This window comes from Leopardus geoffroyi, chromosome B1 (assembly GCF_018350155.1).
Source record: "Leopardus geoffroyi isolate Oge1 chromosome B1, O.geoffroyi_Oge1_pat1.0, whole genome shotgun sequence".
Classification (NCBI taxonomy): Eukaryota; Metazoa; Chordata; class Mammalia; order Carnivora; family Felidae; genus Leopardus; species Leopardus geoffroyi.
Window position 1 is genome coordinate 160,012,741 of NC_059327.1, and position 15,215 is coordinate 160,027,955.

General features: G+C 37.6%; 1 protein-coding gene across 4 annotated transcripts in view; it reads right to left on the bottom strand.

Moving 5' to 3' along the window:
• THEGL (theg spermatid protein like) overlaps positions 1-15,215 on the bottom strand; it is a 56,287-nt gene that overhangs the window by 24,649 nt on the left and 16,423 nt on the right. For 2 of the 4 annotated variants that reach the window (XM_045473946.1, XM_045473945.1), the window contains exons 3-5: positions 11,206-11,271; positions 3,165-3,293; positions 777-914 (exon numbers count right to left, since the gene is read on the bottom strand). In XM_045473946.1, the coding sequence (XP_045329902.1) occupies positions 777-914; positions 3,165-3,293; positions 11,206-11,271 (333 nt within the window). The remainder of the gene's footprint in view (positions 1-776; positions 915-3,164; positions 3,294-11,205; positions 11,272-15,215) is intronic. The other 2 variants (XM_045473947.1, XM_045473948.1) reach the window with 2 other exon arrangements.

Here is a 15,215-nt window from a genome sequence, read left to right on the forward strand (position 1 = left end):
AGGGGGAGGGGCAGAGAGAGGGAGAGAGAGAATCCTAAGCAGGATCCACGCAAAGCCCAATATGCGGGGCTCGATCTCATGAATGGTGAGATCATGACTTGAGCAGAAATCAAGATGCTTAACTGACTGAACCACCCAGGTGCCCAAAAATTGTCTTTTAAAGACAAGGAGAGGGGCAACTGGGTGGCTCATTTGGTTGAGCATCTGACTTCGGCCCAGGTCATGATCTCGCAGTTTGCGAGTTTGAGCCCCACGTTGAGCTCTATGCTGACAGCTCAGAGCCTGAAGCCTGCTTCAGATTCTGTGTCTCCCTCTCTCTCTGCCCCTTCCTTACTTGCACTCTGTCTCTCTCTCTCTCTCTGTCTCTCAAAAAAAAAAAACAAAAACAAAAACATTAAAATAATTTTTAAAGACAAGCAGAAATTCATCATTCAAAGCAAAAGAAGCAACATTTGAAAAGTCACAGAGGCATAAGAGAAACATCAAATTCAACAAAATGCAAAAACCTATAATTTTTCATTTGCATATTTCCTTTTAACTGACTAATGATGCTAAGTTCAGTGCATAGTTCAACTTCACAATTTGAGTCCAATGTAATTACTGATGATAACCTTCTGATTACCTACAATTGCTGCAAATATTTGATCTTTTTACCCTGATTCTTTGAACATAAGTGGACTTCTAGTTCATAAAACCACATACACTAAAATAGATAAAATATTGTGAGATTTAACCAAATTAGGTGAGAATTTATAGAGATTGTCAAGGTACTTTACCTATTTAATAGATATTCTTTCTTGAATCTGTTGGGCAGTGCCAGCTTCTGGATCCTTTTGGACGGCTGGCTAAACAGTGCAGCAGAAGGGATCTCCCAGATTATAGACTCTCTACCACAGCTGTAGTAATATTGAGCCCTGAAAGTTGTAGAAGAGAAAAGAACTGAGTGAAGTGAATATGAATTAGACTTATCACAGTAATTTTTAACACTAACCTCCAGCTCTAGGCCTAGGAGCAAGTATGATAGTTTACCCCTTTACTGCTGAGCCATTTTCCACATAGGAAGAAATCAGAAATAGTTGCAGCCATCAAGTTTCAGCTGGCTTCTAATATCCTATTCCAAAACAGATTAATTTTCTGTAATAAATAAATTGCATCTTCTAAATTCTTTTTTTTAATGTTTGTTATTTATTTTAGAGAAAGAGATAGAGCATGAGGGGGAGAGGGGCAGAGAGAGAGGGAGACACAGAATCCAAAGCAGGCTCCAGGCTACGAGCTGTCATCACAGAGCCTGATGAGGGGCTTAAACCCACGAACTGTGAGATCATGACCTGAGTGAAAGTTGGACACCTAACTAACTGAGGCACCCAGGCGTCCCAAATTGCATCTTCTAAATAGACCAAAAAATACACTAGTGAGAGGAGGAAATTTACTACTTTTAAAACCAAATACTTTCTTAGTCTCTTATAGACAATCACTAGAGATTGGATAGATAGTAAGTGAAAGGAAAATAAAAGAATATATGAACAACTTTATGCCAACACATTTTAAAACTGAAAGATACACATTACCAATGCTCATTCAGAAAGATATAATCTTAATAGCCCTTGTCAAGAGTTTAATAACTAAGCCCCTCCATGGTACTCCTGCCTCAGCACCCATTTTGTTTGGCCAAGCAGCCTCTAGGGACCTTAAAATGATACAGGCCCCTCTCACAAGCACATGCCCTAGATAACAGTCCACAGAGGCATAAGTAAATATACATTCCTGATAGGACTTCAGCAACAGTCCTCGTCACCTGACCCTCAATGCCTTCCTTTTATGCATCCTTCAGATATAACTCCCAAGGAGCCTACCAACACCCTGCTCTTTTGGTTTGAATTGATGAATCTGGCCTTTGCCTGGGAAACCCAAAGCACTCCACCTGCAGGTTCTAATAAGACATGTGCCTCAGGTCCTGCCTCTCTCTGCCCTCTGTCCTAACCTGCCCATGTGACTCCTCGAGTCATACTTCTTCTAGGATCTGTGAGTAGTAAGCTTCTTTATTTCAAATTCTGTTATGATCTGTTGTTGAACTGTGACTCCATGCTCCACTTAACAAGTGTTAATTTGACAAATTTATAACAGCCCTATAACTATTACTTGAATTGAATTTATAATTAAAAACCATCCTACTCAAAAACTCCAGACCCAGATGATTTCACTGTGGATTCTATAAAATACATAAACAAGAAATGTCAATTTTATATATTTTCCAATTGATTCTATGAAGACAGCATTACCAAAAATGAGTAAAGACATTACAAGAAACAACGTTACCACAAAGACACTACAAGAAAAATACAGAATAATCCCCCTCATAAACATAGATGCAAAAATTCTAAAGTTTTATTGGAAGACAGACATGTTCAGTTTATATAAAATCTATGGCTGCTTCCTACTACAGTAGTGGAGTTGGGTAGTTGAAACAGAGACTTTATGGTCAAATTTACTATCTGCCCCCTTCCAGAAAAAGTTTGCTGACTTTTGACTAAAGTTGTATATCAAAAAGAGAAAAGTGGACACATCAATTATCTTGGAAACCAAACTTCAGGTAAATAATGGTATCTTCAACTTCTTCTTGTTACTTTAACCTACCTCACTACTTGAGTCCATTCCCTCCCCTGCTCCAGAGTCTTCCCTCAAAGAGCCAACCAACAGAAAGCCTAGTCATTCAACAAATACGCATTAAAAACAAACTGGCAATGGGTATCAAAAGCCTTAACAATATTCTAACCTTCACATGTAGTAATTAATTAATGGTAATCAAGCCCACGGGTGGTATACAAAATCCACGAAAAGTTGCATGTATAAATAGTTCATGTACAACAATGTTATATATGGTACATACCCTGGTGTAATACTACCACTTTATTAAAAACTCAAAATCCTGGTAATCTAAAACATTATACAGTATAATACAAGTTTATAATGGCTAATATTAATCTTGCTCTGGAAAAGTTTTACTGTAGAATCAGATTAGGAAATACATAGAATCCTTAATCCTCAATAATTTTCTACTATAGTTTGGACAATTTATCGCTTTCAGATAAAACGGCTAGATTCTGTGTCATTTTCCCTATGGACTCCTGCTAATGTAACCTGATAGCACACAAACACTAACTAACCTGTTAGGTACATATCGGTGGGAGACTTCCTTGGGATGGGCAAGGTCCTCAAGTCTTTTGGTCAGCTGAGCCTTCAAAGCAAACTGGGAAACAGGGCGAATAGGATCTTGATTCCCCCAAAACAGTTTTCTATTAAAAAGCAGAAAATCAAATGGTAAGGAATTCACTACTAATGGATATCTTAGAAATGGCTCTTGGTGGCTTCTATACTGATGTTGCTTCACTTCCAGAACTATCTTGATTACAGAATGTAACAGTTTCCAGGCATCAGAAACAGATCAACTATTTATGGTAGTTAAAATAAGATTGTTTTACCTCCTGTCCTAAAACGTGGTGACCAAAAATTAGAAAGAGTTCTGTTTCTGCCATCGCATAATTAACACTGTAATTTATAATCAGGTCAACATAAAATGGGCATGCCATCTATCTCCATTGAGCTTCCATTGTGGGTGAAGCCCTGTACCAGGAAGTCAGAAAACAAAATAGTATCAGGGTAATATTAATAGCTTCCATTTCTGAAATACTGTGGGCCAGGCAGTGAGCTAAGTGTTTACTGACATTAGATTTTTTAGTCTGTAAAATAGGCATGATTACTGTGCAGAGGGGGAAAAGAAAAGGAGAATCGTGTGTGGAATTAGCCTGAAAGGCTTAAGGAAGAAAGTGAAAGGCACAGATTGCCAGAAATGAGGCATGTTCCATGTTGGGGTAACCATGAGAAATGGGAATAATCAAATGTTGATCAAAGCATGTTTAGACAGTATTGGTCAAGACAATGTTTGGACAGAAGCAGAAAGTCATGCTGGGAAATAATTAAGTAGCATTGCTGCAGTGGGTGGGGCAGGCAGAAGGAGACCCTAAAAGCCCCACCAAGGAGTCAGAAGAAGGTGCCTTGGTAACCTAACTTTGCACATAACTAAAATTGCCAATTAATTGAGCTTATCTATGTAGAAGGCCCTGTTTTTGAGTGGCTCAGTCAGTTAAGCATCCTACTCTTAATTTCAGCTCAGGTCATGATCTCATGGTTAGTGGGTTTGAGCCCCGTGTTGGGCTCTGCACTGTCAGCATGATGCCTGGTGGAATTCTCTTTCCCTCGCTCTCTACCCCTCCCCCACTCATGCACACGTGCACACATGCACATGCTTGTGCTCTCTTTCTCAAAATAAGTAAAAACTTAAAAAATAAAACATAAGGCTCTGTTTTTTAACTTTGTCAATACTTTTGTACACAATATTTATTTCTCTACTTTGTAAGCATTAGCCAGAGTCACCAATAGAAATATTAATCAATGAATTAATATCCCCATCCCCTACATTCTGTGGATTCCATTTCCTAAATATGGCTTAAATGTATCCATTTCTCCTTATCCTCGTGGCTGCTTTCCTTGTCCAGATCCCATCATCCCCACTCCTTTGTCCACACCCCTGCAAGAGTGGTCTTCTAAACTCCAATTTGATCAAGTCACCTCCTTGTTTAAGACTCTAAAGGTCTCCACTGACTTTACAGTGGAGTCCCAGCTCCTTACTGTGGCTTATAAGGTCTTCCACAGTTTTGACAAAGAGTGCCTGCCTCTCCAGCCTGTATGTTCATCCAAAGGAGGGAACATGACTTAATCTTTTGGAGCTATCCCACTAGGATAGTTTAGTGCTGTATATGACAGGTGTTCCATCATAGTTTGATGAATGAAAGAATGGTGAAAACTGGGGACTCACTTGATGGTAATGTGAAACAGGGTGGAGAGGAGAGAATGACTGCAGGGAGAAGAGGCTACAGCAGAAGTTGGGGCCTCAGGTGATGAGGGCCACAGTGGGAGTGACATTGGGGAAGACAGTAACTATGCTTCCAAAAGAGAAGATTTGGTGGATAGAGGTAAGAGCACCATGGAATGGGAGAGGAAGATTGCAAGACAAGTTGCATCAAATATTATAAGAAAGTGTTAAATATAACTTAGACATCAAGAATGGAAACTGAAGAAAAACAAAAACAAAAACAAAAGACAAAAGGACTTGGCCAGGAGGGTATCAGTGGTAATAGAAAAAGTGAGGAGCATCTTAGGGGTAAATACCAAAGCTCTGGTGAGAAAGGCTAAGGGAGTCGAGGATTAGGAAGCAAAGGTGACATATATAAGTTGACCCTTGAACAATGAGGGGTTAGGGGCACAACCCCCATGCAGCTGAAAAATCTGCATACAACTTTTGACTTTCCAAACAACTTAACTACTAATAGCCCACTGTTGACCAGAAACCTTACTGATAACATAGTCAATGAACACATACTTTGTATATGTATTATATGTTGTATTCTTACAGTAAAGTAAGCTAGAGAGAAGAAAATGTTATTAAGAAAATCATATGGAGGGGCGCTGGGTGGCTCAGTCAGTTAAGCATCCGACTTCAGCTTGGGTCATGATCTCGCGGTTGGTGAGTTTGAGCCCCACATAGGGCTCTGTGCTGACAGCTCAGAGCCTGGAGCCTACTTCGGATTCTGTGTCTCCCTCTCTCTCTGCCCCTCCCCTGCCTCTCTCAAAAATAAACAAACATTAAAAAATTTTTAAAAAGGAAAATAAGGAAGAGAAAATATTTTACAGTAATTTTATAGTATGTATCAAAAAAAATCTGGGTACCAGTTCAAACCTGTGTGGTTCAATGTTAATGTGTGTATATTGGTTTTGTATTCACTGTTTCAAATTCAAAGCAAAAGGTATTTTAGACACAGCAATTAAACCAGGCTCATAATATATGATCCTCATGATGCCTCCCAGGAACTGAAACCTTATGAGATCATTATCTGCTTGAAACCTTGGCCATTAAAAACTAGAAAACACATAGTATGAACTAAAAGCATTGAGAATTATGTAAAAGGCAGGAGATCTGGTTCAAAGTAAGCTGGAAGAGAAGGATCAGTGGGAAAAGAAAGAGCAGAGACTGTACAGTGGAGAAAAACGTGGACACAATGTTTATCAGAAGGTAGGGAGAATAACCAAATGTCAAAGTAACATATTATGCAGATGACTCTTCACTCTACTCTGACAGCATTTAAAAATCACTTATGTTTAGCTGTTACATAGCTAATAAAACCAAGGAAATAAGTGTTTAATCTTCTATGGTCCATGATGAGGACTTGACCCCAGAGCATAGAATTCTTATCCATATCATACCTGTTTGATGGATCTATGAAATATAACAAAAATCTGGCACAATTACACCCCTAGAATTCTAGAACAAGGGACCTAGAATGGGTTCTGGAGAATTCTGTGTTCAGTCATCCTGTTCTGAACAGCTAAATCTCTAGTCTTACCTATTTCCAGAGTCAGAAAACACAAAACAGCTTTCATTGGTCTATTTCCAGAGTGTAATTGTTCTGAAATTCTTATAATTTCTCCTATTATAACAAATATTTATTTAGCTTTCATCCGTATAAACTGCTTTATGTACTTGAAGATTTATGAGTTGGTCTCTAATCTTTCTTTGTCAGTCTGGTCAACCACAAATTCTTTAAATGTATCCTCAAAGGTTCTACTTTTCTTTTAATAATTTTCTTCCTTGGCTTTTGAGGCCCTCTCTGTCCTGATTCATTTCCCCCCTCTCTCTCTCTTTCTCTCTCTCTCTTCCTCTCCCTCTTCCAGTTTTATTGGGAAATAATTGGCATACATCAATGTATAAGATTAAGGTATACAGCATGTACTGTGAAATGATTACCACAATACGTTCAGCTAACATCTGTCTTCTAATTCTCTAGCCTACTCCTTCTCAGTTTCCTTAGGCAGTATCTCTTTGGCAATTAATGGCATGTGCCCCAGGGTTCCCTCTTCCTCAATATTAAAAAAAAAAAAAATACATCACTAAATACTGATGTTTCCAAAATAATATCTCCAAGAATTCTCACATATTCTCCTGAGTGTTAAATCTACACTTCCAAATACTTACTGAATGTCTCAAAAGCATCCCACATGACTAACTCTACCTTCCTCCCAAACCTGCCCCCGTCTTGTGCTTCCTTTTGCAGTTGTAATAGCATTTTCCACCTTGTTTCTAAAAGCAGAAACCTAAAGGGGCACCTGGGTGGCTCAGTCGATTAAGTGACTGACTCTTGGTTGTAGCTCAGATCATGATCTCAGGATTCCTGAGCTTGAGCCCCATGTCAGGCTATGTGCTGACAGTGTGGAGCCTGTTTGAGATTCTCTCTCTCTCTCTCTCTCTCTCTCTCTCTCTCTCTCTCTGCTTCTCCCCAGCTTGCACACACATACTCTCTCTCTCAAAATAAATAAAAATTAAAAATATTAAAAATAAAAACAGAAACCTAGAAATCATATTTGACTCCTCCTCTCCCTCAGGTTCTTCATTTGTCACTAAGTCCTGCCCATCTTTATCTTGACTTTAACCTTTCTTGTAACCTTAAAAGCCACTCTCTTAGGACAAGCCTTCATTATTTTTCTCCTACATTTTGTAATAGCCTCAAATAAATCTTCCTGGCTCTAATTCTCCATGCCATCAAAGGGACCACATCTTTCTAAAACAGCCATTGTGATATAATGTAAGTAAATGGATTTTGTGGGCTATGAACACAGATTCAAATCCCAGTTTGGGTACCCCCAAGCTGGGTTACTTAGTTTTTCTAAGCTCAATTGTCTAATTAAATCACTCCTTCAAATTTTGTTAATGGAAAAGGAGCAGGTTGGAGAGAAGTGTTCTAAGATTACTAACAGTTCTAGCAATATTCATTAACACATTTCTTATCAGTGCATGCCTCTCATCAATGTATATGGGTATGTACCCGTCCATGAAAAAGAGAGTATTTAAGCATGTTATATTCTTAATGTTTAAAAACAAGCCTTTTAAAAATGAAAATTTTATGGGGCGCCTGGGTGGCGCAGTCGGTTAAGCGTCCGACTTCAGCCAGGTCACGATCTCGCGGTCCGGGAGTTCGAGCCCCGCATCAGGCTCTGGGCTGATGGCTCAGAGCCTGGAGCCTGTTTCCGATTCTGTGTCTCCCTCTCTCTCTGCCCCTCCCCCGTTCATGCTCTGTCTCTCTCTGTCCCAAAAATAAATAAACGTTGAAAAAAAAATTTAAAAATAATGAAAATTTTAGATTATAGCAAAGTTGCAGGATACAACATTAATACACAAATTCTACTGATTTCTTATACACCAACAATGAAAAATTGGAATTTAAAATTTAAAACATAACACTATTTACATTAGCAGCAGAAAAAAAAATGAAATACATAGGTATAAATCCAACAATACATGTATAAGATTCATATAAAGAAAACTATAAAACTCTGGTGAAAGAAATCAAAGAAGAACTAAATAAATGGAGAGTCCATGTTCGTGGGTGGAAAGACTCAATATTATCAAGATGTCAGTTCTTTCCAACCTGGTCATCAGATCCAGTGCAATCCCAATCAAAATCCCAATGAGTTACTTTGTAGATATTCACAAACTGATTCCAAAGTTTATGTGGAGAGATAAAAGATCCAGAATAGCCAACACAATATTGAAAAAGAAGAACTAAATCAGAGGACTGCTACTACCTGACTTCAGTAGTAGTAATCAGTAGTAATCAGCCACAGTAATCAGACAATCATATTGGTGAAAGAATAGACAAATAGATCAATGCAAAAAGAGAGATCCCAGAAATAGATCCACACAAATACAGTCAGCTAACCTTTGACAAAGGATTGAAGGCTATACAATAGACAAAAGACAGTCTTTTCAGCAAATGGTGCTAAAAAAAATGGACATCCACATACAAAAAAAAAAAAAATCTAGAAACATACCTTACACCTATCACAAAAATTAACTTGAAATGTATCTTAGATATAAATGTAAATGCAAAACTATAAAATTCTAGAAGGTAACATAAGAGAAAATCTAGGTCATCTTAGATTTAGCAATGCATTTTAAAATACAAGCAAAACATGATCCATGAGAGAAAAAATTGATAATCTGGACTTCATTAAAATTAAAAACTTTTGCTTTACAAAAGACACTGATAAGAGAATGAAAAGATGAGCCACAGACTAGGAGAAAATATTTGCAAGGCACATATCTGATGTCCTAATCTATTCAGGTTACTACACCAATACCATAGATAGGGTGGCTTATAAACAACAGAAGTCTATTCCTCACAATTCTGGGGGTTTGAAAATCCAAGATCAAAGCATCAGCAGATTTGGTGCCTGGTGAAGACATGCTCTCTGGTTTATAGCCAGGCATGTTGTTGCTGTGTTCCCACATTGCTGAAGGGGTAAGGAATTCTTTGAAGTCTCTTTTATAAGGACATTAATCCCATTCATGCATATGCCATCCTCATGATTTATCACCTTCAGAAGGCCTTACCTCCTAATACCATCACACTGGGGATTAGATTTCAATATATGAATTTTATGAATTCAATATATGAATTATTCATATGAATATATGAATATATAGCATCTGATAAAGGATTGGTATTGAAAATATACAAAGAACTGTTACATTTCAACAATAAGAAAACAAATAACCCAATTAAAAAGTGGGCAAAAGAGCTCAACACACACTTCATCAAAGAAGATACACAGATGGTAAATAAGCATGTGAAATATGCTCAGCATCATGTCATTAGAGAGTTACAAATTAAAACAATGAGAAAGATACCACTACACACATTTAGAATGGCTAAAATACAAACACCAAATGCCCGGTAAGGATGTGGAAGGAACAACAGGAAGTATTATTCATTGATGGTGGGATTGGCAGAAACTTTAGAAGATGTTTGGCAATTTCTTACAAATCTAAACATATTCTTACCATATGATCCAGAAATTGCATTCCTAGGTGTTTACCCAAACGAGTTAAAAACTTTTATCTACATGAAAACCTGCATATCAATGTTTAGAGCATCTTTATTCATAATTGCCAAAAATTGGACGGAAATAACACATCCTTCAATAGATGAATGGATAATCAAATTAGTGCTAAAAAGAAATGAGTTATTAAGCAATGAAAAGACATGGAGGAATCTTAAATGCACATTAAGTGAAAGAAGTCAATCTGGAAAGGTTATGTACCATATCATTTTAACTATGCCATTCTGGAAAAGGCAAAACTATACATACAGTAAAAAAAAAAAAATTAGTGATTTCCAGGAGTTTGGAAAGGGGGCACAGAAGGAAAGAGATGAATAGGTAGAATACAGATAATTTTTAAGGGCAGTGAAGCTATTTTACATAATACTGTAATGGTGAACACATGACATGCATTTGTCAAAGTCCACAGAACTGTATAACACACAACGTTGAACCCTAATGTAAACCATAGGCTTTAGTGTATGTCAATATTTCTTCATCAATTGTAACAAATGTACCACACTAACACCAGATGCTAATATGGGAAACAAGAGGAGTGGGTAGTAATACAGAAACTCTGTGTACTTTTGGCCAATTTTTCTGTAAACCTAAAATTGCTTTAAAAATAATATGTATTATTTTTCTTTTAAGCAATAAAAGATGAGGAAAAAAGGAAAAAAATTAAGGCTTTACTCAGGAGCCAAAGAAGAAAAGGGGGAGTCCTGTGGCCAAGGATAGGAGGACAGTGGGTTCAATCGGCTGGAAATTCAGAGAACAGGTGTTCTCTAGGCAAAGGCTTAGAGACAGCGTGTTAGGAGCAGCAAAGTTGAACCCAAAGGATGAACACAAGATTTTCAAAGTGTTTTTCAAATCTGTATGCTTATTAGAATTATCTGGGGAGCTTTTAATGCTCCCGATGCATGGGCTGCACCCTAGACAAAGTAAATTAGGATTTCTGGGGATGGGGCCCAGGCATCAGTGCTTTATATGTCCCCAGGTGATTCTATGTGCAGACAAATTTGAGAACTACTGACTTAGGGTTAGCCTTCCATATGTTGACTTAACTGAGGGGAGGATACTGGTTCAGTGAATTCAACTGAGCAGAGAGGTGACTAAACCTAGGATACAAAGTTAGTGGGCAAGTAAGAATAATACTTACCTATCTAATGTAAGGAACACACTCATCACAAACAAGACTATGTAATGTTGTCTTACCTATCTGGGGTTCCCCATTGTTTTTTAGGCCTAGAAAGGTCTTGGATTCTCTTCCTAGAAAAAAAACTAACAAATACCAGCTGATTAATTCAGAGAAAATGCTTAACAAACGTGGTTATATTAGATGACTCCTACTCAAACAAATCCCATCTTAGGGGGGAGAAACCCAAAGCACTATTTGATGTGATCTGAAGAGTACCGAAAGCTCAAAGTATTCAAAAATATTGTGGACCCAAAATTCTCTCTCCTAGAATCATGGCTAATATAATACATACTGGAACAAAGACAATAAATCTGCAATAAAACCAAGAGCATATTGTCTCCAGAAGACCCCAGATAAAACGCACACTTAATGGGAAAAACCCTCAATTCTCATATTAAGTTAATTTGTAAATGGCTTGATGGCACTGGATTCTGAAGAGATCATACAGATAAATTTCAGAGAGAATATTTGGCTTTGGGAAAACTATGAAATAGGCAAAGTATACTTTGAGTACCACTCAACCCTTTTTCTTCCCTACTCTGCTCCTTTGAACCTTCCCTGATTGTTCTGAATCTACCTATAGCAGAGTTTGTGCTCACCAAGTACCCATGTGTTCCTCCATATTTCCAAGCTTCCCTTCAGTTGTTTACAGCCATGTGAATAGTTATGTCTAATTTTAACAGAAGTGTTCAGTATCAATTCCAGGGCCAATGTGCCTGCTCCATTCCCTTCTTCCCTTATTGCAGTGATTCTGTAAGCCACATATTCTAGATGGTATAGCTAAAAGACAGAAGAGGCCAAGCCATCTCACACTGGACTGTGACAGGAGGGAGAAATAAATGTTTATTGCTTTAAGTCATTGAGAGTTTTGTATCTTATTTGTTACTACAGCATTGCCTATCCTGTGCAGACTAATACACCACCTATGTGTGTAGCTCATATTGTAATTATTTATTCACTTTCTTGGAGTTTGAAGGTCCTAACAAATAACAACACTTTTTTGCCCACAATTAAGAACTAACTAAAAACAGACACAGGAGTCAGATAAATAGAATAAAAATACTTTCTCTATTATTGATTAGATGATACTGAAGACAGTAGTATGTATCCCTGACAATCCTGAATTGAACTTGTCCCCCAAAGCTGCAAGCCTCCCCCCGCAGGGGCTAAGTTTGCTATGTGACAGAGAACAGATCACAAAGATCACTTCCTATTGATAGACAGGTCCCAAAGAAATTGGACCCAGAAGGAACCAGTTCTCTCTTGCTCAATTCCATCAAACAGAAGTTACTTCCATCCCTCTCGGGAGTCTAATTAAGGGATAATAAGGTAAGAGGTCAGGAAAATTACTCAAAGGAAGTACTTCTTGCACAAAAAGTAAAATCATTCTTCCTAAAATTCGCCTGAACTCTTTAACAGACCCTTTTCTTTTTTTTTTTAGTTTCAAGTTTTTGTTTAAATTCCAATTAACATACAGTGTAATATTAGTTTCAGGTGTATAATTTAGTGATTCATCACTTACATATAACACCCAGTGCTCATCACAACTGTCCTCCTTAATACCCATCACCCATGTAACCCATCCCCCGGCCCACCTCCCCTCCAGCAATGCTCAGTTTGTTCTCTATAGTTAAGAGTCTGCTTTATGGTTTGCCTCTCTCTCTTTTTCCCCTATATTCATTTGTCTTGTTTCTTAAATTCCACATGAGTGAAATCATATGGTATTTGTCTTTCTCTGACTCACTTATTTCACTTGGCATAATAGTCTCCAGCTCCATCCACATCATTGCAAATGGCAAGATTTCATTCTTTTTGATGGCTGAGAAATATTCCATTGTATAAATATACCACATCTTTTACCCACTCATCAGTCTGTGGGCATATGGGCTCTTTCCATAATTTGGCTATTGTTGATAATGCTGCTATAAACATCAGGGTGCATGTATCCCTTCAAACCAGTATTTCTGTAAATACCTAGTAGTGCAATTGCTGGATGGTAGTGTATTTTTAACTTTTTGATAATCCTCCAAACTTTCTTCCAGAGGAGCTGCTCCAGTTTGCATTCCCACCAACAGTGTAAGAGGGTTCTCCCTTCCCTACCTCCCCATCTGTTGTTTCTTGTGTTGTTGATTTTAGCCATTCTGACAGGTGTGAAGTGTTATCTCATTGTACTTTTTGATTTATAGTTCCCTGATGATCAGTGATGTTGAGCATCTTTTAATGTGTCAGCCATTTGGGTATCTTCTTTGAAAAAATGCCTATTCATGTCTTCTACTCATTTTTTAACTGGGTTATTTGTTTTTTGGGTGTTGAGCTTTATAAGCTTTTTACAGATTTTGGATACTAACCCTTTATCAGATATGTCATTTGCAAATATCTTTTCCCACTCTTAAGGTAGCCGTTTAGTTTTGTTCGTTGTTTCCTTTGATGTGCAGAATCTTTTGATCTTGATAAAGTCCCAGGAATTCATTTTTGCTTTTGTTTCCCTTGCCTCCAGAGACATATCTAGTAAGAAGCTGCTGTGGGCCAATATCAAAGAGGTTACTGCCTGTGTTCTGCTCTGGATTTTTATGGTTTCCTATCTCATATGTAGGTATTTCATGCATTTTTAAATTTATTTTTGTGTATAGTGTAAGAAACTGGTCCAGTTTCATTCTTTTGCATGTTGCTGCCAAGTTTTCCCAACACCATTTGTTGAAGTCGCTTTTTTCCATTGGATATTCTTTCCTATTTTGTCAAATATTAGTTGACCATATAGTTGTGGGTCCATTTCTGGGTTTTCTATTTTGTTCCATTGATCTCTGTGTCTGTTTTTGTGCTAGTACCATACTGTCTTAATCACTAAGGTTTGTAATGAACTTGAAGTCTGGAATTGTGATGCCTCCAGCTTTGCTTTTCTTTTTCAAGATTGTTTTGGCTATTCAGAGTCATTTGTGGTTCCATACAAATTTTAGGATTGTTTGTTCTAGCTGTGTAAAAAATGCTGGTAGTATTTCGATAGGGGTTGCATTAAATGTGTAGATTGCTTTGGGTAGTACAGGAATTTTAACAATATTTGTTTTCCCAATCCATTAGAATGGAATGTTTTCCCATTTTTTTGTGTCATCTTCAATTTCTTTCATAAGTGTTCTATAGTTTTCAGAGTACAGATCTTTTACCATTTTGGTTAGGTTTATTCCTAGGTATCTTATGGGTTTTGGTGCAATTGTAAATGGGATCAATTCCTTGATTTCTCTTTCTGCTGCTTCATTATGGGTGTATAGAAATGTAACAAGAGTTCTGTACATATATTTTGTATTCTGTGACTTTACTGAATTCATGTATCAGTTCTAACAATTTTGGTGGGGTCTTTTGGGTTTTCTAGAAAATTGTGAAAGTTTGACTTCTTCCTTGCCAATCTGGATGCCTTTTATTTTTTTTGTTGTCTGACTGCTGTGGCAGGGACTTCCAGTACTATGTTAAATAACAATGGTAAGAATGGACATCCCTGTCTTGTTCCTGACCTCAGAGGAAAACCTCTCAGTTTTTTCCAATTGAGGATGATATTAGCTGTGGGTCTTTCATATATGGCCTTTATGATGTTGAGGTATGTTCCCTCTATCCCTACTCTGTTGAGGATGTTTATCAAGAATGGATGCTGTATTTGGCAAATGCTTTTTCTGCATCTACTGAGAGGACTGTATGCTTCTTATTTCTTCTTTTATTAATGTGGTGTATCACGTTGACTGACTTGCAAATATTGAACATTTTACAACCCAGGAATGAATCCCACTTGATCGTGGTGAGTGATTCTTTTAATGTACTGTTAGTTTCTATTTGCTAGTACTGTGTTGAGAATTTCTGCACCCATGTTCTTTAGAGATATTGGCCTGTAGTTCTTTTTTTTCGTGGGGTCTTTGTCTTAAAATAAGCCCTGGCCCTGGTGTCAGGCAGGATTCAGGCCTGACACAGTGTGGGCAAATCCTTATGTGAAACACATGGCCTCCCTCATTAAATGGTGACTGATGCATCATGAAGCTTCTTTCAG